This window comes from Nomascus leucogenys, chromosome 7b (genome assembly GCF_006542625.1).
Source record: "Nomascus leucogenys isolate Asia chromosome 7b, Asia_NLE_v1, whole genome shotgun sequence".
Lineage (NCBI taxonomy): Eukaryota > Metazoa > Chordata > Mammalia > Primates > Hylobatidae > Nomascus > Nomascus leucogenys.
In genome coordinates, this window is record NC_044387.1 from 736,416 (window position 1) to 761,163 (window position 24,748).

The following is a 24,748-nucleotide window of genomic DNA, read 5'->3' on the forward strand; positions in this document are numbered from 1 at the left end:
ACAGGGGCCTGGGGCCCGGGGAGGGACGGCGGGCAGGCAAGGAGCGTGTGGTTCTGCACTGGGCTCGTGGACAGCGCGGCGAGCAGCTGGGGCAAGGCCGGCTCCGTGGTTGGAGGCCGAGGGGTGCAGTTGGACGGCTGCAGTCACAGAGACGCGGCAGGGAGAAGGGCAGGCGACTGGGGGTGTGGGAGCAGGCCTGGGCCCCACCGGCTGTGAGGGCGGGAAGTGGGGCAGGTTGGGGAGCCTCCGCGGCCCTGGCCCCATCTCCAGTCCCCAGTCCCGGCTCGGACAGATGGGGCGAGGCCGTGCTGTCCTTCCAGAAGACTTCCGGCGTACCATGGCATCCGGCATCCTCAAGTGGGTGGTCAGTCACCAGAGCTGCAGCAGGAGCGGCAGGAGCAAGCCCAGGGGCCGGAGGGAGGAGGCCGGGAGCAGCGACCCGAGCAGCAGGCAAGGTGTGCTGGGCCGGGGCAGGGCAGTGCCAGGTCACCAGAGCTCAGGGCCTCCACAGGGGCCCTCCCGCCTCCTGGGTGTGGTCAGTCCTGAGGGTTGCAGCAGCCGGGGCTGGATACAGCGATGCTTCAGACTCTCTCGATTCTCATGGCAAACGGGTTTTCTGTTCTAATTGTGGGGCTAAACGTCAAAGTCACCCTGTTTGTAAAGCACCTGGCAGATAACGCAGCCCTGGGACGTCCGCATCCCACGCTCACCGGTACAGTCCCGTGCTGCGGACGTGATTCCAGCCTGTGGTCAGAAGCCTGCCCCGCCCCGCAGCCACCACGATGCTGCAGCCTGAGTCTCCCCAAAGGGGCCCTGTGGGAGAGGATGCAGGAAGCCCCGGGGAGAGGCGCCCCTGGGTGGTTACAGGGATGTGAACCAGCCATCGTGTTTTTGGAAAAAACCCAAATCTTTTTTGTGGTTGTTGGTTTTAATACAATGTAACTTCTAGAGCAGTTTTAGGTTCGCAGCACAGCTGAGCAGAGAGTACAAGATTTACCACACTCTCCTGCCCCCGCGCCTCCCCCACCGCCAACATCCTGCACCAGAGCAGTGCGTTTCATCTGTTGACAGAGGAACATCGGTGCATTAAACTTTTAGAGTGTATTTGAGCAAACAGTGATTTGTGCCAATCAGGCGGCTGCAGGGCTCCACCGAGGGGAGAGCCCTTCTAGGTAAACGTGGAAACGGAGGAAATAAATCCTGATTGGTGAACGCTGGAGCGGTGGCCTCATTTGTGCTGAGTGAGAATTTGTTCCCAGCTGGCTGCCTGCGATTGGCTGTGCTTAAGTTTCATTTTCAATTCTGAGTTAGGCTGTGGTTTGCGTTTGTCGGAGACCAGGTCACCTGGGCCACCTCATCTGATGGCCTCCTAATTAATGTTTTTTTTTTTTTCTTTTGAGACGGAGTCCTGCTCTGTCACCCAGGTTGAAGTACAATGGCACGATCTTGGCTCACTGCAACCTCCGCCTCCTGGGTTCAAGCGATTCTCCTGTCTTAGCCTCCCGAGTAGTTGGGTGCCCACCACCACGCCCGGCTAATGTTTTGTATTTTTAGTAGAGATGGGGTTTTGCCATGTTGGCCAGGCTGGTCTCGAACTCCTGACTTCAGGTGACCCGCCCACCTTGGCCTCCCACAGTGCTGGGATTACAGGCTTGAGCCACCGTACCCAGCCTAATTAATGATTTTAACACAACTGATGAACCTACAATGACGCATCATGGTAACCCAAATGGTGTTACACATTCTACAGGTTTGGACAATGTATGATGCCCTGTATCCACCATTCCAGTATCAGACAGAGACAGTCCCCGGCCCTAAAACTCCCTGTGCTCTGTCTCTTCATCCCGCCACCCCCGAGCTCCTGGCTACTACTGATCTTTTTCCTGTCTCCACGGTTTTGCCTTTTCTAGAATGCCGTTCGGTTAGAACCACGTAGCATGGAGCCTTTTCAGATGGGCTTCTTCCACTTAGTAATATGCATTTAAGATTCCTCCAGGTCTTTTCATGGCTTGAGAGCTCATTTCTTTTTAGGGCTGAGTGATATTCCACTGTCTGGATCCACCATTGTTTATTTATCTATTCATCTACTGAAGGACATCTTGGTCACTTCCAGGTTTTGACAATCATGAATAACGTTTCTGTCGACATCTGTATGCAGGTCTTTGTGTGGCCATAAATTTTGAATTCATTTGGGAAAATACCAAGGAATGCACTTACTGGGTGGTATGGCAAGAGTATGTTTCATTTTGTAAGAAACTGCCAGACTGTCTTCCAAAGTAGCTGTACCATTTTGCATTTCCACCGGCAACGAGGGAGAGTTCCTGTTCTCCACATCCTCACCAGTGTTTGATGTGGTCAGTGTTCTGTTTGTAGCATTCTCCTGGGTCTGTATTAGTGTCTCATTATCGTTGTGAGTGTGTTGTGAGACAGAGTCTCACTATGTTGCCCAGGCTAGTCTCAAATTTTCAGGCTCAAGCGATCCTCCTGTGTCAACCTCCCAAAGTGTTGGGATTACAGGTGTGAGCCACTGTGCCTAGCCTCCATTTCCTCCTGAATTTCTGAGGGTATTTTATAGAAAAACTTGTAGATATGGAATTGCTAGTCCATAGCGGTATGTGATGTTGAGCGTGTGTTCATATGCTTGTTTTCCATCTGTATATATGTTTTGGTGAGGTGACTGTTCAGATTGTTCATTTTTAAATTGTTTTCTGTCTGGGTGCGGTGGCTCACACCTGTAATCCCAGCACTTTGGGAGGCCGAGGTGGGTGGATAACTTGAGGTCAGGAGTTTGAGACCAGCCTGGCCAACGTGGTGAAACCCCATCTCTACTAAAAATACAAGATTATCCAGGCATGGTGGCACACACCTGTAATCCCAGCTACTCGGGAGGCTGAGGCAGGAGAATCACTTGAACCCAGGAGGCAGAGGTTGCAGTGAGTCAAGATCTTGCCATCCAGCCTGGGCGACAAGAGCAAAACTCTGTCTTAAAAAAATAAAAATAAAAAATAAAATTATGTTTTCTTATTGTTGAGTTTCAAGAGTTCTCTGTATACTCTAGGTAACATTTCTTTATTAGATGTGTGCAAATATTTCCTCCCAATCTATGGCTTGTCTTCTCATTGTCTTAAAATTGTTCTTTACAGAACAGAAGTTTTTCATTTTAATGAAGTCGAACTTATCAGTAATTGCTACTGTGAGGAGCTGAGGGTCTAGCGGCAGGGTCCACTGAGGAGCTGAGGGTCTAGCAGGGTCCACTGAGGAGCTGAGGGTCCAGCGGCAGGGCCCATATGTTTCTTGTGGGGAGGTGGCACTCACAGAGCCATTGGAGGTTGGGACCGTTCAGGAGGGAGGAAGTCACCTGCCCAGACACAGGCGTGACATCCAGGGCGGCTGCCCAGAGAAGCTTAGTTGGGTATTGGGGTGCCTGTCTGGGGGTCTGGGATACTTGTTGGGTATTGGGGCACAGAGGGAGTGGAGCGACCTTTGTCCATGACTTTAGGCATCACCCCTCGAGGCGGGCAGGGCTGCCCCTGGGTGGGGTTCCCACTCCATGTGCCTGTGTCTGGGTTTCAGATGCCAAAAATGCTGAGGCAAAGCTCAGGGGCCTCCCGGGGCAGCTTGTGGACATCGCGTGCAAGGTGTGCCAGGCCTACCTGGGGCAGCTGGAGCATGAGGACATCGACACGTCAGCAGATGCCGCGGAGGACCTCACCGAGACCGAGTGGGAGGACCTGACTCAGCAGTACTACTCCCTCGTTCAGTAAGACTTGCGCAGGCCCCCGGCACGTGTCGGAGCTGTGAGTGCGGATCGCGGGAGCTGCCGGGGCAGTGCAGCCTCTGGGAATTGGGTCACCTGTCTGGGCAATAGGGTACCTGTGGGGTATTGAGCGTTGAGATGCCTGTCCTGGCGTTGGGGCTCCTGTCTGGATGTCTGGGATGCTTGTTGGTATTGGGGTGTCTGTCTGGATCTTGGGGCTTCCTGGACTTTGCCAGCTCCTGCGCGGTGCTCCGCTGGACTCCTGAGCAGATGTATCCCTCACTGCTCGCGGCCTTCTCCGCCCAAAGCAGGGGCAACACAGTGGCGCGTACACTTGCGGGGATGGTGGTCCTGCCCAAATACCACCTCCCAATGTGAGGGCTGTCACAGGCTCGGGGCTGGGCTGTCCTGGGAGGCTGTGAGGGATTCCTTCCCACAGCTCATCCTCCTGAGGGAGTCACTGTAGCTGCCTGTCACTGGGAGCTTGCTGGTATCCTAGGCGGCCTTGGCTGTGACCAACATGGTGGATGTCATGGGTGACCCACCCTATTTAGACCACAATAGTTTGGGGCTGGCCTGTGCTGCACAGACAAGGCTGCTTCAGGGGCGCGGGGGGCTGGCTGTGCCCAGTTTGCTCCAAGTCCTCATCACAGGTGAGCGGTCCTGTTGCCATCCTGGGGTCAGGAGTGCTCGGCGCTCACCACAGAGGAGGCGTGGCAGCCAGTGAGAGCCAGGAGGTGCCCCCACCTGAGGTCGCCTTCGGTCCTTCCCTGGGAGGGGCTCTCGCCCAGGCACCCCCGGCCACAGCTCCACAGTGGTGGGGCCCTCCCATGTTGTCAGGGACACCCCAGCCTCACTTCTGCCTTCAAGCTGCCCCCAGCAGGTGTGAATGGAACCCCGATGTCCTGTGTCTTCAGGGGCTTCCCCACCTCAGCCCAGGCCACCCCAGCCCAGGCTGGCTGCGAGAGTCATGGCTGGCATCCTTGGAGCCCCGCTGGCCCTCACTCCTGTGCCACAGCCACCTTGTCGGGACGTCGCGGGGTCCACACTGGGTCTTCATGGCCCTGAGTCTGCCCACGCAGGACGGCTCCAACAGGCCCTGGGGCAGCTGCTGGTACTGGCATGGCTTCCCCCCAATCCATCCGGGCAGCAGGAGTGCACCCCCGAGCTCTAAAAGCCACTCAAACAGCTCTCCCCACCCTCTCCTTATTCCCTGTGCTTATGATGACTTCTTGAGTCTAGCCCGTGACTGCAAAGGGTCTTGAGTCAGAATGACGTTGAGCTCGCAGGATGTGGCGCTGGCAGCTGGCAGGGACGCAGGAGGCCTGCACGGGCCGGACGCTTTCCTACCAGGGGTTGGTCCCAGGCACCACCAACCACAGGCGGAAGCTGGGCATGGCTGCGTCTCCCCACCCCCACCTGTGCCTCCCACCATTTCCACCCAGGCGGGGTGCTGCTTGGGGCCTGTGGCCAGCTCCGACCCACACACCGGGGTCCCTGCTGTCTTAACACAGCCCTTGTCTGGAGCAGCCTCACAGGGCTGTGTTTCCAGGTGTCCATACTGTTGGCAGAACTTCCAGGGCCGACCCGCAGTCCCTTCCCGCCAGATCAGCCCCAGACCATCCTAGAGCCGAGCGCCTGCTTGGTGGGTGAGGCGGGGCGCAGGCCTCCAAGTCTCATGCACTTTCTGGATCTTGCTTTGTAGTGGCGATGCTTTCATCTCCAATTCAAGAAATTACTTTTCGCAGTGCCAGGCTCTGCTGGATAGAATCACGTCCGTGAACCCTCAGACGGACATCGACGGCCTCCGGAACATCTGGATTATGAAGCCCGCGGCCAAGTCCCGGGGCCGAGGTGAGTCCCCTGGTGCCGGTGCTCCCTGCACCGCGTTCATAGCCACCAATGGCCGCACTTGATGCCAGGGGCCATGAGCGAGGGACAGTTTCAGGCCCACAGCACCACAGGGAAGGAAGGGAGGGAGCAGAACGCCGAGGCAGGCGTGGGGGTCAGGACTCGGGTGCTGGAGCAGACCTGGAGGCGTCTTCACAGCGTGTGTTCCAATCACAGGGCACCTGGAGGCGTCTTCACAGCGTGTGTTCCAATCACAGGGCACCTGGAATCAGGATTTCCTCCTTTGTATTCACAAACTGGTCTATGCTTTGCTTTTTAGTTTTTTATTTTTATTATTTTTATTTACTTATTTATTTTTGAAATAGAGTTTCGCTCTTGTTGCCCAGGCTGAAGTGCAGTGGCGCAATCTCGCCTCACTGCAACCTCCACCTTCCAGGTTTAAGCAATTCTCCTGCCTCAGTCTCCCGAGTAGCTGGGACTACAGGCACCCACCACACCCGGCTAATTTTTTTTGTATTTTTAGTAGAGATGGAGTTTCACCATGTTGGCCAGGCTGGTCTTGAACTCCCGACCTCAAGTGATTCACCTGCCTCGGCCTCCCAAAGTGCTGGGATTACAGGCATAAGGCACCACGCCCATCCTCCTGGCTCCCTTTTAAAAGTGTCTCTGTCCCTGCCCCTTCACTGATCTCTGTGTCCCCTCTGGAGTCCCAGAGGCTGGTTCTGTTCAGGGAGAGCCTGGGGGAGACCAGCACTGGTTTTAGCCTCATCCATGAGTGCTAAGCCTTCCCTGCTCCCCCGTCACCCCCACCAGCCATGCTGCCTGCTGGCCCTGGACAAAGCCAGTGCAGGTCTCAGGGCCAAGCTGCGACCCTGCCCCAGGGCTCAGGAGCTCAGGTCCCGCTGCACAGTGGCTGTGCATGCTGGGTTGAGCGGTGGCCTCTTGCAGACATAGTGTGCGTGGACCGTGTGGAGGAGATCCTGGAACTGGCAGCTGCAGACCACCCTCTTTCCAGGGACAACAAGTGGGTGGTCCAGAAGTACATCGAGACGCCACTGCTCATCTATGACACCAAGTTCGACATCAGACAGTGGTTCCTCGTCACGGACTGGAACCCCCTGACCATCTGGTTCTACAAGGAGAGTTACTTGCGGTTCTCATCACAGCGCTTCTCCCTGGACAAGCTGGACAGGTCAGTGTGGTGGGCGACCTGGACGCCTCAGGCCAGGGAATGGGCTGCTGCCTGCATGCCTGGAGCAGCCACAGTGAGAAGCAGCACGGGCGGGGCCCCCTCACTGCCACCTGCCACCACGAGAGGCACAGATGGGGAAACTGAGGCTTGGGAGGCTGATGACCTCCCCCAGGGACAGGCCCAGGCCCACCAGCCTTCAAAGCCAGCGCCCTACAGCCCACGCTCTGTGTATCATCTCTGGAAAATCTTAAAAGGCACCATTTTGCCTGTGCCCAGGGGGATTGGAATGGTGTGGGCAGCACCTGGGCCCCGGTGCAGGGGAGGCGGCATGTGGGGCGCCTGGTGGAGGCTCAGACATCCGCGAGTGTGCTGCCCGGGGTGAATGGACCCCCTGCCTCATCCGGCTCCCCTCGTGGGCAGGATGGCGAGAGCCTGTGGAGTCCTCAGGAGTGTGCCATCCACACGGCGACGCCTGCCACCCTCTGTCTGCACCAAGGCTTCCTCTGACTATTGTGTGGCCCTTGCTTGGTGTGAGGTGCTAGGGGACCTGACGGCTGGGCAGGAAGGGGGTCTGCTTTTCAAGAGAGTGAGAATCCAGGGAGGCCTGAGAGTCATGTAACAGAGAACCTTGCAGGGGAGTGAACTCTGGCCCCGGCGAGGGGCTGCGGTCATGCCTGGTGGATCATGCTTGAAGTCACACCCAGAAGAGGCCTGGGAGGAGCCAGCCAGGGGCTTTGACCCTCACCTGCTCACTGCCTCTGGTCAAGTGGGCCTGGAGGGAGTCCAGGAACTCACCTGTGCAAAAGCAGCTCCCAGGCAGGGCAGTGAGAAGCCAGGGCCCCCTTCCAGCGCCCATTTCTGGGCCTCCAGCCGTGAGCTGTGCACCTGGCCAATCCCATGGCCTCTCTGAGCCCTGTTTCTCCATCTGGGACAGTAACACTCATCCCGGCTGGGCCCCTCCAGCAGAGGGTTGGAGTCCTCAGGGGCAGGGTTCTCTAGAGCCAGCTGGGTGGGCTCAGCATGGCTGGGAGGACCGGCCTTGGGTGCCCTCCTGGGCCAACAGAGGCTGAGCACCTGCCCCTCGTCCCCCCCACAGTGCCATCCACCTGTGCAATAACGCCGTCCAGAAGCACCTGAAGAATGATGTGGGCCGCAGCCCCCTGCTGCCCGCACACAACATGTGGACCAGCGCCAGGTTCCAGGAGTACCTGCAGCACCAGGGCCGCGGAGCCGTGTGGGGCAGCGTCATCTACCCGTCCATGAAGAAGGCCATCGCCCACGCCATGAAGGTGGCCCAGGACCACGTGGAGCCTCGCAAGAACAGCTTTGAGCTCTACGGGGCTGACTTCATCCTCGGGAGGGACTTCAGGCCCTGGCTGATCGAGATCAATTCCAGCCCCACCATGCACCCGTCCACACCAGTCACAGCCCAGCTGTGTGCACAGGTGCAGGAGGACACCATCAAGGTGGCCGTGGATCGCAGCTGTGACATCGGCAACTTCGAGCTCCTGTGGAGGCAGGTAAGCCACGCCCGCCTCTGGGGGGTTTGGTGGCCGCCCACCATGTGGACGCTTTGCCACCTGGTCACTGGGCGAGGGTGGAGCTGCAGGGCGCCAGTGCCGCGGGGTCCCTGGAGGACGCCGATCCTGCTCTGTGACCACTCTCGGTCCCGCTGAGGGCCCAGGCCTGCCCTGCTCTCCCATGGGGCTCAGTGCCTCGTTGGCACCAAGGAAGGGGCTACTCCAGGCGTCTGGGCGGGCGGGGTGGCCCCGCTCACTCAGGCTCAGTGCCTCTGTCCAGCTTTCCTCCCTCTTGTTCCCAGCCTCACCCAGTCCTGACTGTGGTTAGAGGTGGGGGCTCCATGCCCGCAGCCTCCAGGCCACCTACGCTGCTCCTTTGCTTTGGCCTGCAGTGCCTCCTCCACTCTGAGGATCTTTCGGGGGGCCTCTCTGTGGCTAAACTCGGGAAAAGAGCAGCTGAGTCCCTGGGTGTGGGGCCCCCCAGGCTGACCCCCAAGCCTCAGGAAGCCTTGGTTCCCCGCAGGTTCTCCAGAGCCTGGGAGCCTCCTGGGGGTCTGTGTGGGAACCCAGGTGTTCACTCCTGAGTCAGGTGGGGGTCTGTGCCCCGACCAGCCCCGCCTGCACAGACCCCTCCTGCAGGGGACCCCCCATCCCGGCCACAGCCCAGCACCCCAACCTGTTCCTTCCCCACAGCCTGTGGTTGAGCTGCCCCCATTCAGCGGGTCTGACCTCTGCGTGGCGGGCGTCAGTGTGAGGAGAGCCAGGAGGCAGGTGCTGCCCATCTGCAACCTCAAGGCCTCCGCCTCGCTGTTGGACGCGCAGCTGCTGAAGGCACGGGGCCCCTCGGCCATGCCAGACCCTGCCCAGGGACCCCCACCACCAGCTCTCCAGCGGGACTTGGGACCGAAGGAAGAGAAGGGGCTCCCCCTGGCCTTGCTGGCACCCTTAAGGGGGCCGGCCGAGAGTGGTGGAGCCGCGCAGCGCCCCCGCACCAAAGCTGCTGGGAAGATGGAGCTCCAGGCCTGCCCCTGTCGCCACGTGGACAGTCAGGCTCCAAACACCGGTGTCCCCGTGGCCCAGTCCGCCAAACGCTGGGATCCAAACCAGCTAAATGCGCACCCGCTGGCGCCTGTGCTGCAGAGCTTGAAGACGGCAGAGGGCGCGCTGCGTCCGCCGCCCGGAGGAAAAGGTAACCTGCGCCGCTGGCGGTGCGCTGTGGGGTTGGGGGCCGCCTGCTCCATCCCCAACCCTCGCCAGCAGCCGCTGCATCCTCCAGAGCAGGGCACAGGGCAGGCTTTGGTGCTGGGGCCCGGGGTGTCCCCTGACGGAGGTGCCGGCGGGAGCCGGGGAGCGGGGTGGGGGCACCTGTCCCAGCCTGGCACGGGGGTCTCGGGGTGGGGGGAGTGGGAGTGCCGGCCAGGTGGGCAGTGGGGTCCCCTCTGTAGAACCTGGCGGGTGATGCCTTTGTCCCCATACCTCTGGGGGTGTGGCGCGGGTCGGGAGGATTTGAGTTGAGACCTTGAACAGCGCCATGAACAGCACCAGACTCCCTGGCTGAGCGAGGTGGCGAAAGTGACCGCTGGGCTTTCGTGTGTGGTTTTCTGAAGGCTCTGAAGGCTGAGGTGACAGGCCTGAGCCGCCACGCCCGGCCCGCATCGGGCTCTTCCGAGCCTCGGCTAAACGTTCAGACTTCAGGGGCTGCACAGGCTGCTCTTGGCCTCGGAGTCGCAGAGAAGGACGTGGGGCAGGGACGCGGCTGACCAGCAGGGCAGCATCACCCGTTCCTCCCGCATGGGGGTCTTTACGACGGCGTGGTGGGGGGTCTTCAGGACGGCGCGATGGGGGTCTTTATGAGGGTGTGTGGGGGTCTTTACGAGGGCGCGATGGGGGTCTTTATGAGGGTGTGTGGGGGTCTTTACGAGGGCGCGATGGGGTCTTTATGAGGGCGCGATGGGGGTCTTTACGAGGGCGCGATGGGGGTCTTTATGAGGGTGTGTGGGGGTCTTTACGAGGGTGTGATGGAGGTCTTTATGAGGGTGTGTGGGGGTCTTTACGACGGCGCGATGGGGGTCTTTATGAGGGTGTGTGGGGGTCTTTACGAGGGTGTGTGGGGGTCTTTACGACGGCGCGATGGGGGTCTTTATGAGGGTGTGTGGGGGTCTTTACGAGGGTGTGATGGGGGTCTTTACGACGGTGCGATGGGGGTCTTTACGACGGCGCGATGGGGGTCTTTACGACGGCGCGATGGGGGTCTTTATGAGGGTGTGTGGGGGTCTTTACGAGGGTGTGATGGGGGTCTTTACGAGGGCATGATGGGGGTCTTTACGACGGCGCGATGGGGGTCTTTACGACGGCGCGATGGGGGTCTTTACGAGGGCGCGATGGGGGTCTTTACGACGGCGCGATGGGGGTCTTTATGAGGGTGTGTGGGGGTCTTTACGAGGGTGTGATGGGGGTCTTTACGAGGGCATGATGGGGGTCTTTACGACGGCGCGATGGGGGTCTTTACGACGGCGCGATGGGGGTCTTTACGAGGGTGCGATGGGGGTCTTTACGACGGCGCGATGGGGGTCTTTATGAGGGTGTGTGGGGGTCTTTACGAGGGTATGATGGGGGTCTTTACGAGGGCGTGATGAGGGTCTTTACGACGGCGCGATGGGGGTCTTTATGAGGGTGTGATGGGGGTCTTTACGATGGCGTGATGAGGGTCTTTACGACGCCGCGATGGGGGTCTTTATGAGGGTGTGATGGGGTCTTTACGACGGCGTGATGGGGGTCTTTACGAGGGCATGATGGAGGTCTTTATGATGGCGTGCAGGTGTTGCCGCCTCCCTGATTCCCACTGCGATTCAGGGGCTGGGATCCACTCACGGAGATGCCTCTTGCCCCACGGGAGGTGAAGTTCCTCCTGCAGCAATCCCGTGCTATGGCCCGCAGGGCACATGCCCAGGTGTGGGGATCACTCAGGACGGCCAGTGACGTGGCCTCCCAGACACCAGTGACTCCCCAGTCCCCACGTGGTCTGCCTGCCACAGGGCAGTTTTGCCATAAGCAATGTTGCCGACCAAAGGAGTTTATGTTCCCCTTTACCAGGTCACCAGCCGGAGGCAACTGGAGGCTTAGCCCAGTGCCAAATTCTCATGCTGAAGAGGAAAGATCTCCTCTGCCTTTGATCCTCACATACCAGCCACGCTACTAGGGTTCTCCCTCCAGACCCTCCTGCCCAGTGCTGCGAATTCACTGGGCAGATTGCCTGCCTTCGGAGTCTCCGCAGATGACTGTTGATTCAACCTGGCGTTTTGACACCACCTTACAGAGGCCTCTCTCCAGAGCTGTGACATTTCCTCACCACCCACCAGCTGCTTCCAAAGCCGACACCACGTGTCTGGGGCGCCTCTCACTTGTGGGTGCTGGCGTCCGTGCGTGAGTCAGGTTCCTGCCGCAGTTGCCACGCGTGGCAAACAACTACAACCCGTGCGTACGAGTGTTCCGCGGTCAGGCCCTCGAGGGCACGGCCAGGAGGAGCTGGGCTTGCTTCCAGACTCCTGGCTGGGCTCAGGCCAGCTCCATGTGCCCCTCGGCCTTAGGCTAGTGGCTGCCTGGGGTGTGTTTGTTCCGTGACAGTCAGGCAGCCTCACCGGTGCACTCAGCCTGTGCTGCAAAATGCCTGTGGCGACAGGGTCACCTGGCCCAGTCCGGCCAGCAGGACAGGAAGTGCGCGCTGGCCCTTGGAGCTTGTTGGCTTAAGAACAGCAAACTGCTGGGACTTTGGCTGGGATCACCTTGAATCTGCAGATCTTGGGGAGAACGGACATCTTTTTTTTTTTTTTTTTGAGACAGAGTTTCATTCTGTTGCCCAGGCTGGAGTGCAATGGCTGGATCTTGGCTCACTGCAACCTCCATATCCTGGGTTCAAGCAATTCTCCTGCCTCAGCCTCCTGAGTAGCTGGGATCACAGGCGCATACCACCATGCCTGGTTAATATTTTGTATTTTAGTAGAGACAGGGTTTCACTATGTTGGCCAGGCTGGTTGCAAACTCCTGAGCTCAGGCGATCCACCCACCTTGGCCACCCAAAGTGCTGGGATTACAGGCGTGAGCCACTGCACCCAGCGGATTTTTTTTTTTTTTTTTGAGACGGAGTCCCGCTCTGTTGCCCAGGCTGGAGTGCAGTGGCACAATCTCAGCTCACTGCAACCTCCACCTCCTGGGTTCAAGCGATTCTCCTGCCTCAGCCCCCTGAGTAGCTGGGACTACAGGCGCGCACCATCCTGCTCAGCTAATTTTTTTTGTATTTTTAGTAGAGATGGGGTTTCATCATATTGGTCAGGCTAATCTCGAACTCCTGACCTCAGGTGATCCACCCACCTTGGCCTCCCTAAGTGCTGGGATTACAGGCGTGAGCCACCACACCCGGCCGACTTTTTTTTTAATAAAGTTTTCCCAACCATGATCCAGATCTGGTTCATTTAACTGGGTTCTTTGACTTTCCTCAGTGGTTTTCAGGATAGAAGTTCTGGCAAGTCTGGCACGTCATTCATCAAAAGTTTTTCTAGCCATTTGGTGGTTTTTCTTGCCTAGTAAATAGTATCTCTTTCCACACAGTCTTGTGAAGGTATGACTTACCTACAGTGAGGACAGACCATAAGTAGACACAGCTTGACGGATTGTCACATGTGTGACACCCACACAGCCACACGGAGCACGACATGTGACAGCCTCAGCCCAGGCGTTTCCTCCTGCCTTTTCTAGTCTCTTCTCCAAATGGTGATCATCACTATTTGACTTAAATCACCATCGATTACCTTTGGTGGTCCCTGCACGTCTCACAGGTGGAGCGGCACGGTCTGCGCTTCCATGTCTGACCCTCCGCTCTGAGGTGGCGGCTGTGCAGAGTGGCGGGTGTATTTCCGTGTCTGACCCTGCACTCTCAGGTGCAGCGGCTGTACAGTGTGACAGGTGTGCACCCTTTGTTGGTGATGAACACTACTACATTGCACACGTGTGCCAGAGCCCACCTGGTCCCCTGCTGACAGACAGCTGCCTTGCTTCCAGTGTAGGACTGTGATCAATGAAGTTGCTCCGATCATCCTGTTCCGGCCGTTACGGGGACATGTGCCTTTGTCTCTCTTGGCTGTGCGTCCAAGAGTGGCACCACTATGTCATGAAGGATGCTTGGGTTTTGCTTTAGAAGAAACTTCTCATTTCCAATGTGGTTGTGACGTTTTGCACTCCCACCCACCATGTGAGGGTCCCGGTTGCCCCACATCCTGGCCAACACTGGGCATTGTCAGGCTGTGTTTTTAGCCAGTCTGGTAGGTATACAGGTATCTCATCGTGGTTTTAATTCGTGTTTCTCAGGTGACTAGCCATGCTGAGCACTTTGTTCATTAGCCATTCAGATATTTTGCTTTGCAAAATGCCTTACTAAGTCTTTTTCCTATTGTAAAATTAGGTTGCTTGTCTTTGGTTAGTTACTTGTAGCGGTTTTTATAGATTCTGTATATTTATTTAATGTATTTATTTTTGAGACAAGGTCTCACTCTGTTGCCCAGGCTGGAGTGCAACCACACAATCTCAGCTCACTGCAACCTCCGCCTCTGGGGTTCTAAGCGATTCTCCTGCCTCAGCCTCCTGAGTAGCTGGGACTACAGGCATGCACCACCATGCAGAGCTAATTTTGTATTTTTAGTAGAGACGGGGTTTCACTGCGTTGGGCAGGCTGGTCTCGAACTCCCGACCTCAGGTGCTGGGATGACAGGCCTGAGCCCCCGCTCCTGGCCTCTTCTGTATATTTATTTGTCAGATATGCACAATGGGACTGTTTCCTCCCAGTCTGTGGTTTTTGCCTTTTTGCTTTCTTAGTGATGCCTTTTTTTTTTTTTTTTGGAGTTTTTGCTAATTTGTTTTGTTTTTTTTTAATTTCTGTGGGTACTCAGTAGGTGTATATATTTGTGGGTTACATGAGATATGATTATGCAGGCCTGCGGTATGTAATAATCACTCAGGGTAAACAGGGTGTCCAGCGCCTCAGGCATTTAGATGCTCTTCTGTCATTCCTTCTACAAGCTTTATGATTTTGACTTTCACATTTTGGTCAATGATGCGTCTTGAGTGAATTTTTGTGTATGGTGTTGTGAAAGCCAATGATACAAATGGGCTCATTCTTGTCCTACACACCTAAATCAGAATCAAGGGGCCAGGGGAAAAAACACTCAGAACATAACCTGGCACCTGCTCCACAAATTACACATTTTGTGAGCCCAGCTCCTAAAACAGCCCGTGTAATCTGAACACAGTTTTATCTGCGAGCTGCTGAAACAACCTGCTGGGGCTCTGAACGTCCTTTCACCCACACCATCATTCGCCAGTCGGAGCCCCACAAGCCTCCTGGTCCTTACTGGTCTTGCTGGTGAGCTTGCTTGTGAAACAACACAGAGCATTTATGTTTCTAAGAAAACTCCCAACCTTCTCTTTGTTCTTTGGATGTAGTGAGATCACCCCGTCTGTGTATATGCCCTGAATTGCAATTCTTGCTTCCTAAATAAAATGTTAAATTTAGATTTTCCTGTGGCTGTCCAGTTGTTCCAGTGCCATCATCAAAAAGACCATCCTTCCTCCCACTGAATTACTTTGGCATCTTTGTCAAAAACAGACTCTCTTGAAGGAATTCTGGATTACTTATACTGTTTCAACAATCTATTTACCTATCCTTATGTCAATACCGTACTGTCTCTGAAGTTTTCAAATACGACAGTGGGCCGGGCGCAGTGGCTCACACCTGTAACCCCAGCACTTTGGGAGGCTGAGGCGGGCGGATCATGTGAGGTCACGAGTTGGAAACTAGCCTGGCCAAGATGGTAAAACTACTAAAAAAAAAAAAAATAGCCAGGCATGGTGGCAGGCACCTGTAGTCCCAGCTACCAAGGAGGCTGAGGCAGGAGAGTTGCTTGAACCCAGGAAGTGGAGGTTGCAGTGAGACAAGGTAGCACCATTGCACTCCAGCCTGGGTGACAGAGAGAGACTCCACCTCAAAAACAAAACACAAAACAAAACCAAATATGATAGTATACATTTTCCAACTTTGTTTCTTCTTCAAAATTGCGTTGGCCACTCTATGTCATTTGAATGGTTTTGTTGTTGTTGTTGTCTGTCTAGAGACGGAGTCTCACACAGTTGCCCGGGCTGGAGTGCAGTGACATGATCTCAGCTCATTGCAACCTCTGCCTCCTGAGTTCAAGTGATTCTCCTGCCCCAGCCTCCCAAGTAGCTGGGATTACAGGTGCCCACCACCATGCCTGGCTAATTTTTTGTATTTTTAGTAGAGACGGGGTTTCACTATGTTGGCCAGGCTGGTCTCGAACTCCGAGGTGATCTGCCCACCTCGGCCTCCCAAAGTGCTGGGACTACAGATGTGAGCCACTGCGCCTGGCCTGAATCTTCATGTTAAGTATTTATTTATTTATTTATTTATTTTGAGACCGAGTCTCGCTTTGTCGCCATGCTGGAGTGCAGCAGTGCGATCTTGGCTCACTGCAACCTCCGCCTCCCAGGTTCAAGTGATTCTCCTGCCTCAGCCTCCCGAGTAGCTGGGATGACAGGCGCGCACCACCACGCCTGGCTAATTTTTTTGTATTTTTAGTAGAGACGGGGTTTCACCATGTTGGCCAGGATGGTCTCGATCTCCTGACCCTGTGATCCACCCGCCTTGGCCTCCCAAAGTGCTGGGATTACACGTGTCAGCCACCGTGCCCGGCCTCATGTTAAGTTTTAAAAAGACCTGCTGGGATGTTTGTTGAGATTGCATCAAATCTATAGATCATTTTGGGGAGAATTGATATCCTACAATATTGAGGCTTCTGATCCCTGCACATGATGTATCTCAACGTTTATTTAGGTATTTTTCAGTTTCTCCAAGCAATATTATTGCATAGTTTTCATTACATTTATTCCTAGGTATTTGATGGATTTTTGATACTTTTATAAGTATATTTTACAAATAAATTTTGATACTTTTATCAATAGTATTTGAAATTTTATTTTCCAATTGTTTGTTGCTAAAATGTGGGACATGCCCTGGTTTTGTACATGGACACTGTATCCTGACGTATTGGTAAATTCACCTCTTGGTTCTGGTTTGTTGCTAAAATGTGGGACATGCCCTGATTTTGTACGTGGACACTGTGTCCCAACTTGTTGGTAAATTCACCTCTTGGTTCTGGCAACTTGTAGATGCCTTTGGGTTTTCGACAAAGTCACATCACCTGCAAATCAATTCCATTTCACTTCTTCCCTTATGATCTTTATGCCTTTTGTGTCTTATTCTTGCTGCTCCACACCTACATGGACCTGCAGTGCTAAGAGCAGGCAGGAGTCTCAACTGTGACAGAGGATGCTGGGTTTTCATCAACGCACATCGTCAGATGGAGGAGTGCACGTCAGATGGAGGAGTACACGTCAGATGGAGGAGTACACGTCGTCAGATGGAGGAGTGCACGTCTTCAGATGGAGTGCACTTCAGATGGAGGAGTGCACGTCAGATAGAGGAGTACACATCGTCAGATGAAGGAGTACATGTCCTCAGATGGAGGAGTGCATGTCGTCAGATGGAGGAGTGCACGTCAGATGGAGGAGTGCACGTCAGATGGAGGAGTGCACGTCAGATGGAGGAGTGCACGTCAGATGGAGGAGTACACATCGTCAGATGGAGGAGTACACATCGTCAGATGGAGGAGTGCATGTCGTCAGATGGAGGAGTGCATGTCGTCAGATGGAGGAGTGCACATCAGATGGAGGAGTACACATCGTCAGATGGAGGAGTACACATCGTCAGATGGAGGAGTGCACGTCGTCAGATGGAGGAGTGCACGTCGTCAGATGGAGGAGTGCACGTCTTCAGATGGAAAAGTGCACGTCAGATGGAGGAGTGCACGTCAGATGGAGGAGTGCACGTCAGATGGAGGAGTGCACGTCGTCAGATGGAGGAGTGCACGTCTTCAGATGGAGGAGTGCACGTCTTCAGATGGAGGAGTGCACGTCATCAGATGGAGGAGTGCACGTCGTCAGATGGAGGAGTGCACGTCTTCAGATGGAGGAGTGCACGTCAGATGGAGGAGTGCACGTCAGATGGAGGAGTGCACGTCAGATGGAGGAGTGCACGTCAGATGGAGGAGTGCACGTCTTCAGATGGAGGAGTGCACGTCAGATGGAGGAGTGCACGTCAGATGGAGGAGTGCACGTCAGATGGAGGAGTGCACGTCTTCAGATGGAGGAGTGCACGTCAGATGGAGGAGTGCACGTCAGATGGAGGAGTGCACGTCAGATGGAGGAGTGCACGTCTTCAGATGGAGGAGTGCACGTCAGATGGAGGAGTGACGTCAGATGGAGGAGTGCACGTCAGATGGAGGAGTGCACGTCGTCAGATGGAGGAGTGCACGTCAGATGGAGGAGTACACATCGTCAGATGGAGGAGTGCACATCGTCAGATGGAGGAGTGCACATCGTCAGATGGAGGAGTGCACGTTGTCAGATGGAGGAGTACACGTCGTCAGATGGAGGAGTGCATGTCGTCAGATGGAGGAGTGCACGTCAGATGGAGGAGTACACATTGTCAGATGGAGGAATGCACATCAGACGGAGGAGTACACATCAGATGGAGGTGTGCATGTCAGATGGAGGAGTGCATGTCAGATGGAGGATTGTGAGTCATTAGATGATTGTCAGTTGCTTTAGGTCATCAATTTTTGTAAATATTTCTTGGTGCAAATAATGTGCAATTCTGAAATTGTTCCGTATCATGATTTGGGCCAGATTTGTTTATTGTGTTGTTGAGATATTTCATTTTCTTAGTCTGCTTATCAGTTACTAAGCAAAGTATGATAAGATGCATGTAATTCTGTCAGTTCTTGCTTTAGAGTTTTCAGATTGTTACTAATTTTATTTTGGTGAGGATTTTCCTGGTATGTTTTTTCTTTCATCATTATATAAGCTTATGTTTTACATATTTCTCTGCATAAAATTCCAGACTGCCAATGTCTTTTAACCAGTGCATGTAACATTTACGTTTAATGTAATCATGTACATGGATTCTGTGGTGATTGATTCTGCGTAAGAAATCACTGCAAGGCCGGGCGTGGTGGCTCACGCTTGTAATCCCAGCACTTTGGGAGGCCGAGGCGGGCGGATCACAAGGTCAGGAGATCGAGGCCACGGTGAAACCCTGTCTCTACTAAAAATACAAAAAATTAGCCGGGCGTGGTGGCGGGCGCCTGTAGTCCCAGCTACTTGGAGAGGCTGAGGCAGGAGAATGGCGTGAACCCGGGAGGCGGAGCCTGTAGTGAGCCGAGATTGTGCCACTGCACTCCAGCCTGGGCGACAGAGCGAGACTCCGTCTCAAAAAAAAAGAAAAAAAAAAAAAAAAAAAGGCACTGCAAAGCAGAGCTGCTGACAAAGCAAACATTTATCCTCCACATTTTCTGTGGCTCAGGAATCCGAGAAGGGCTCATCGGCATGGTGCCGCTTCAGGGATGCTTCTGAAGCTCAGTCCCAGTGTCAACTGAGGCATCCTCATCTGAAGGTTTGCCTGGAGCTGGGGACCCACCTCCCTGATGGTGCACCCCCCATCAGTCCCTCCCATGTGGACCTTCCACAGGGCTGCTTGAGTGTCCTCTCAACATGGCAGCTGGCTTCTTCCAGTGAGTGATTCAAGAGAGACCACTAGAGTCATGAGGTCTTTATGACCTCACACAAGACATTACATACCCCTGCTGCTCCTATATTCTACGGGCCACACACCTCAATCCTGATCCAGACAGGAGGGGAGCACACATGCATGAGTGCCTGGGGGTGAGGATCACTGGGGGCTGCCTTGGAGCCTGATGACCACAGTATCTACCATCTGATTTCATTTAACTTTTGTTGATCTCATCTATTCTATGTTTCTTTTTCTCTCTGTTCTTGCCTTAGTTTTCACTGATGCTTCTTCTCTCATTTTGGTTTTTCCTTCTTCTGGTTTGGAGGTTACAGACTCTGTTTCTGGTGTTTTACTCACTGCCTACAAATTACTCATTGCACATTAAACTTACCAAAATCTAAAGTGAAGGAAGTCACACTTATACCCACCTGGCAATACATCGACTTTGAAGCCTGGAAAATGTGAAGTCCCCTGCTCCCTTCCGACTTCCTGCTATTGCTGTCAGCCTGTCTAGTAATGTTTTTAACAGTCTACTGGGCGTTATTATCATCATCGCTTGCACAGCCAGTGGTTTTTAGATGTACTACATACATTCCTCTTTGCCCTTCACTCTTCCTGAGTCTCAGACTTCCAACCATGTTCATTCTGAACCCCTTTCATTCTGCTCAAGACAGTGTGCCTTAGGGAGGTGCCAGTGGTGGGACATTCAGATGGGCTTTTGGTCTGTCAATATCTTTTCCACACAGGTTCATGACAGCGTCAGATTCTCTGTGGCAGGAATCCAGGTTGCAGCCACTCTCCCGCCGAACATTGAACATGTCTTTCCACTATCTTGTCTTTGCTGTGGCTCTCGGAAAATCAGCAGAGTCAGCCATCACTCTCCAAGGGGAGCTGTCGGTTCTACTGCCAGCTTTTAAGACTGTTTTAATACGATATCTGAGTATCCAATTTGATTTTTACTTATTCAACCTGGAATTTGAATGTCTTTGATGTGTGCGCTGGTGTCATTATTCAATTACGGGACTCTCTCAGCCATTATGTCTTTAAATATTGCCTCCACCCCGTTCTGTCTCTTTCCCTTTGGAACACAAACTAAATGTTTGCTAAGCCTTCTCTCTCTCCCGGTATCTTTTAATCTCCCACTTCTTTGTTTGATTTATTTAGCTGCCTGTGCTGCATTCTAAAAATGTCTCCTCGCCTGTCTTCCAGCTCATTTCGGAATGCTATCAACCCATTGAAGTTTTAATTTCTTAAAGTTTTCATTTTTAGAAGTTCTACTTTTTAATAAAATTAATTGATCTTTTTTCCTTTTTTTTTTTCTGAGACAGGATCTCACTCTGTCACCCAGGCTGGAGTGCAGTGGTGCAGTCACAGCCTCCAACTGCAGCCTCCAACTCTCAGGCTCAAGCGATCCTCCCACTTCGGCCTCCTGAGTAGCTGGGACCACAGGTGTGCACCACGCCCAGCTGTTTTTGATTCACCCTTGCACCCAGCTGTTTGGGGCTGCCGTATTGTTGGGGGCGTGGGGTGTCTTCTGTCCCCACACTCCAGGGCCTTAGGACCCAGAGCTCCAGGTGGCCCTGGTGGCGAAGTCTCAGAGTGAGGAGGTTCGGGGCCAGGCATCTTTCAGAGCACCCTCTCCTTGGGCTCACTCACCTTCCCTGGCCTGGACCTGATCCTCCTTTACCGTCTTGCCTGCTGCTTTTGCTTGTTTTTGTGATGCTTTTCTTGTCTTATGCCCCTATTAGGTGGTTTTCCCTGGAAGGGCTGGTCTGGGTCCCAGACTGCCAGGTACTGAGTGCACCCCATGGGCTTCAGTGGCTCCCCGGAGCCTGCTGATGCCCCACAGTGAGTCTCACCCCAGCCCCGGCCTCCATACAGGGTTGGGACCCAGGCTTTGGGCCTCCGCTCCCTCAGCGGGGTCCAGGCCCCACACCAGCTGCTCGGTTAGCTCATGCACGCTCCATTAATCACGCACAGACACACGGAGAGCCGCAGACACCACATCCCCTCCTCCTTGGCTTAGGGTGGGCCCAGCCTCTGCCCCGACTCACTGGACACATACTTTCCGGGCACCCCGGTGGGTCCCATCAGGCCCTGGGTGCCTGGGGGACAAAGCCCTGCCCCGCAGTGCTGCCTGGCCTGCTGCGCCGGGCCACCCTGGCAGACTTGACCTCCCAGTCCTGTGCCCGGCCTCCCTGCATCTCTCCGCTGGGATGAGAGCCCCGGGGAGTGGGAGCTGTTCCCACCTCGTTCTTCCTGCTGCTCATGCCCTGCTTGTGCCACGCGGGCCCTGGCCTGTCCCATGGGCCACGCTGGCCCAGCCCTTCCGAGGTTCCCAGAAGCCAAGGACTGCTTTGCATAGACACTGGAGGCTCTCCCCACCCAGACCCCCAGGAAGAGTGACTCAGCCTGGGGCTGGGAGTTTGCCGTTGGCAGTGGGTGCCCCAGCAGGGTGGTGCCTGCACTTCTGGGCTGGGCTGTGGCTGCTTGGGAACCTATAGCCCCGGCGGCTGGGAAAACCGGGGAGTCCCCGCTTCACCCCACATCCCTACCCGCCCCGGGACTCCTTCTGTCCCTCCCCCGCCAGCTATAGCTGCAGCAAGTGTGCAGGCTGGCCTTCCCCTAGTCCTTCCTGGCCTGGACAACCTGAAGTTTGACTCACCAGCCCCAGTACATGGGGGACGGGGTTTGGCACAGGCTCACCCCACTGAGAAGGGCTGGCCACGGACCTGGGACAGCCCCAGGGCAAGGGCAGTGGCTGGAAGCCAGTGAGAGCCAGGCCAAGGCCCCAGCCTCTTGGGTGAAAGGGACGCGTGGTGGTCACACCTGCCAGTCTTGCCTGTCCTGTGACACTCCCAGGAAGTGTGTGAAAGTCCTCAAAAAGCAGCAGCTCCCATGCAGGGGGTGGCCTCGCTGAGTGGCCAGCCCCACAGTGGACGGCACCCTACCTGCTCTCACCCATCACGGCTGCCACCTCTGAGTCCATGCAGGAGAGGGCACGGTCTGCAGCCGCCTGCCAGACCATGGGCACCACGTGGGATGACGGGCCTGGGGTGTGCTCCCTCCAGCAGCTCCTGGCATCAGAACTGCCCATGGGCCCTGGTGAGGTCTGACCACAGGTTGTGGGCAGCAGGTCTTCTGGCTCCACCAGGAGCCCCAGCCCAGGCCCACTTCGAAGGTGCCAGTGTGTCCAGATGGCCTGCACTGGGTGCAGCCTCTCATGGGCACAGGGCTCGGTGGCTCCTGGAGCACCCCCAGTCTTAACACTCCCACCTCCCTCCTGACCCCTCCAGCCGCTGACCCATCTTGGGACTGTGTGGCTGGCCCAGCACGCTGCTGGCCCTCGTCTGCAGGCACCATCCTGAGCCCACCACCCACTTGGTCCTGGCCCAGTGGGGACGGGTCAGCACCAGGCATCTGAGCCCGAGCCCAGGGTCAGCAGGGCAGGACGAGCTGGGGTGGGGGCCGCTCTTCTCTGAATCCCCTGGCCGGTCGGGTCCTTCTAGGCAGGACTCGCCTGGAGCAAGGCTGGGAGAGGCTGACAAGCTAGAGGCAGAGCTGGACTGCCCCTCTGGGGTGGGGGGCCAGATGGAGGGGTGTTAGGGATGGAGGGGGGGTGGGGAAGGGGACCTCCCATCCGCAGAGCCTTCATCCCAGAGGCACGGACGCCCCACCCTGCCCCCCTGCGTTTGAGTGGAGGTCTTGGTTTTCCGAAAGCTGGGGGAAACAGGTGGGCTCCATGCAGGAGCGAATTGGGAGCCACCTGGGGCTGGACTCTCTGCCTGGGCTGGTCTCGCAGGTGATAAGGGTGGCCCTGGGGGGGCCTGCCTGGGGGGGTGGCCTTGAGGGGCGCGGGCGTCGCCTGTTGGTGGGCGTGGATTGAGGGACGGGTGGGCGTGGTCTGGGGGCCTGGGGTCGAGGTCAAGGGGCGCTAGGCGCAGTCAGGGGGCCTGGGGCGCCGTCGGGGGTGGGCTGGGGTAGGAGAGGACAGGGGCGAGGTTTCAGGGGTCTGTGGGCTCAGGGTCTGTGGACGCAGTCCAGGGTTCCCGGGGGGATGCGGGAAGGTCAGTGGGCTGCAGGAGCGGTCGGGGGGTGTGGGGGGCGGGGCCTGGGGACGCGACTGCAGGTGGAGGAAGGTGCTGTCGGGGGTGGGGGGGTCCCAGGGCGCGCCGGGCGGGCGAGTGCTGTCGGGGTGGAGGGAGGAGCGGCCGGAGGATGTGGGGCCGGCGCACGCGGTCTCAGCGCCCCTCCCTCCCCAGGGCTGCCGAGGGACCCCCCGAGCGCCGCCCTGCCTCGTGTGCCGCGGGCTGCTGCCGCCCGCCGGGCCCTGCAAGCGCTGCCGCTCGTTCTGCGCCGCGGTCCTGCAGGGCGCGTCCTTCGTGCCGCTCGGCGGGCGGAGCTGCAGCCCGCGGACCCCGTGAGTCGGGACCGGCGCGGGGACCAGGACGACGACCCGGAGCCACGCGCGTCTCCGTAGAAACTTGCGCGGAGCTGAGGCCGAGAACACAGCGCCGTTGTAGAGAACCCGCGTCCTCGCCGTGGTTTTCTTGGGAACCCCGTGCCCAGCACCCCCGCGCCCGCTCCGGCCCCTCCGAGCCGCTCTGGGGGGCTCCAGCCCGGGTGCCTGGCAGACACTGGTTTGTTCCTTCCCGCGTTCGTCCGACGAGTAACGGCGCCGCCCAGGGTCTCCGCACCCCGTTTCCTCCCATCTGGTGCCCAGAGCGGGCGCGGAGGGAGCCCCCGGGGTTGGACACTCAGATCCCTTCACCGTTGGGCTTCTGGGCGACGGATGGTCAGGGGGCCGTGTGGCCGTGCTGCCCTGGAGACCCAGACTTGGAAAGACCCCACCCCCACCCCCACCCCAGGCCTCGTCCAGTTGCGGTGGGTGATCTCGGTGGCCGGGACCTGCCCAGGAGCCCGCCCAGGAGCCCGTTGCCTGGCTCTTCATGGATACTGAGCAGGGCCAATCCCCCAGTCCTCAGAGACAGGGCCGGAGCCCTCTGACCTCAGGCTGGAGAGGGTGGCCGGGGGCCTGGGGCAGAGGGCAGAGGCCGGCCCCACTGTCCTTCCCTGGGCCTTGGAACAAGCACCAGCCACACCCCGTGGGCAGTCCCCACACGAGGTCACCGACTACTGGCCACCTGCAGCCCCCACCTGCGTCATGGCGCGCTGGGATGGCGCCTTCAGGCAAGGGGTGTGTCGTGGTGGGGGCCTGTCCCAGAGAGGCCTGGAGAGAGGTTCGGGTGTGAGTGGGCCCACGGGGGAGGGACATTTGTCCTTTCCCAACGATCCTGCTGGCCATGCCCATGGACATCGTCTGGGACACCCCTGCCACAGTACAGCAGCCCCCATCTCCCCCTGGCATAAGGAGGGCTGGAGGCCAGGCTGAGGGGCGAGGCCCAGCTGGAGTATCTGTCTTACAGCTCAGCCGGCCTGGGATGGGGGATGACAGTGGCCCGTCCTGGGCCACCCCCAAACGTGCCTGCCTGCTGCTGACCACTCCGTGGCAGGGAGGCTGGCACTAGCCACTCTTTCCAGGGCGCTGTGGCCACAGGCATGCTGCTGCAGGGGGCTGGCTCAGCCCCATCTACTCTGCCCAGCAGTGACTGCATAAGTTCCAGCTCATGGAGGGCTCTAGGCCAGGCAGGGGCAGGGTCGAGGTGCTGGCCCAGGAGGCAGGGAGGTGGGCAGTGCGGGGTGGCGGGAGGGAGGGAGGACTTCACGCTCACAGC

At 56.7% G+C, this 24,748-nt stretch overlaps 1 protein-coding gene across 1 annotated transcript in view; it reads left to right on the forward strand.

The window, feature by feature from the left end:
- TTLL8 (tubulin tyrosine ligase like 8) overlaps window positions 1–19,998 on the forward strand; it is a 32,380-nt gene extending 12,382 nt beyond the window's left edge. Inside the window, exons 8-14 of the mRNA XM_030815324.1 lie at window positions 321–455; window positions 3,574–3,760; window positions 5,463–5,611; window positions 6,557–6,800; window positions 7,897–8,320; window positions 9,014–9,509; window positions 19,760–19,998. Of these exons, the coding sequence (XP_030671184.1) occupies window positions 321–455; window positions 3,574–3,760; window positions 5,463–5,611; window positions 6,557–6,800; window positions 7,897–8,320; window positions 9,014–9,509; window positions 19,760–19,767 (1,643 nt within the window). The 3' untranslated portion in view covers window positions 19,768–19,998. The remainder of the gene's footprint in view (window positions 1–320; window positions 456–3,573; window positions 3,761–5,462; window positions 5,612–6,556; window positions 6,801–7,896; window positions 8,321–9,013; window positions 9,510–19,759) is intronic.
- The last annotated feature ends 4,750 nt before the right edge of the window (window positions 19,999–24,748 follow it).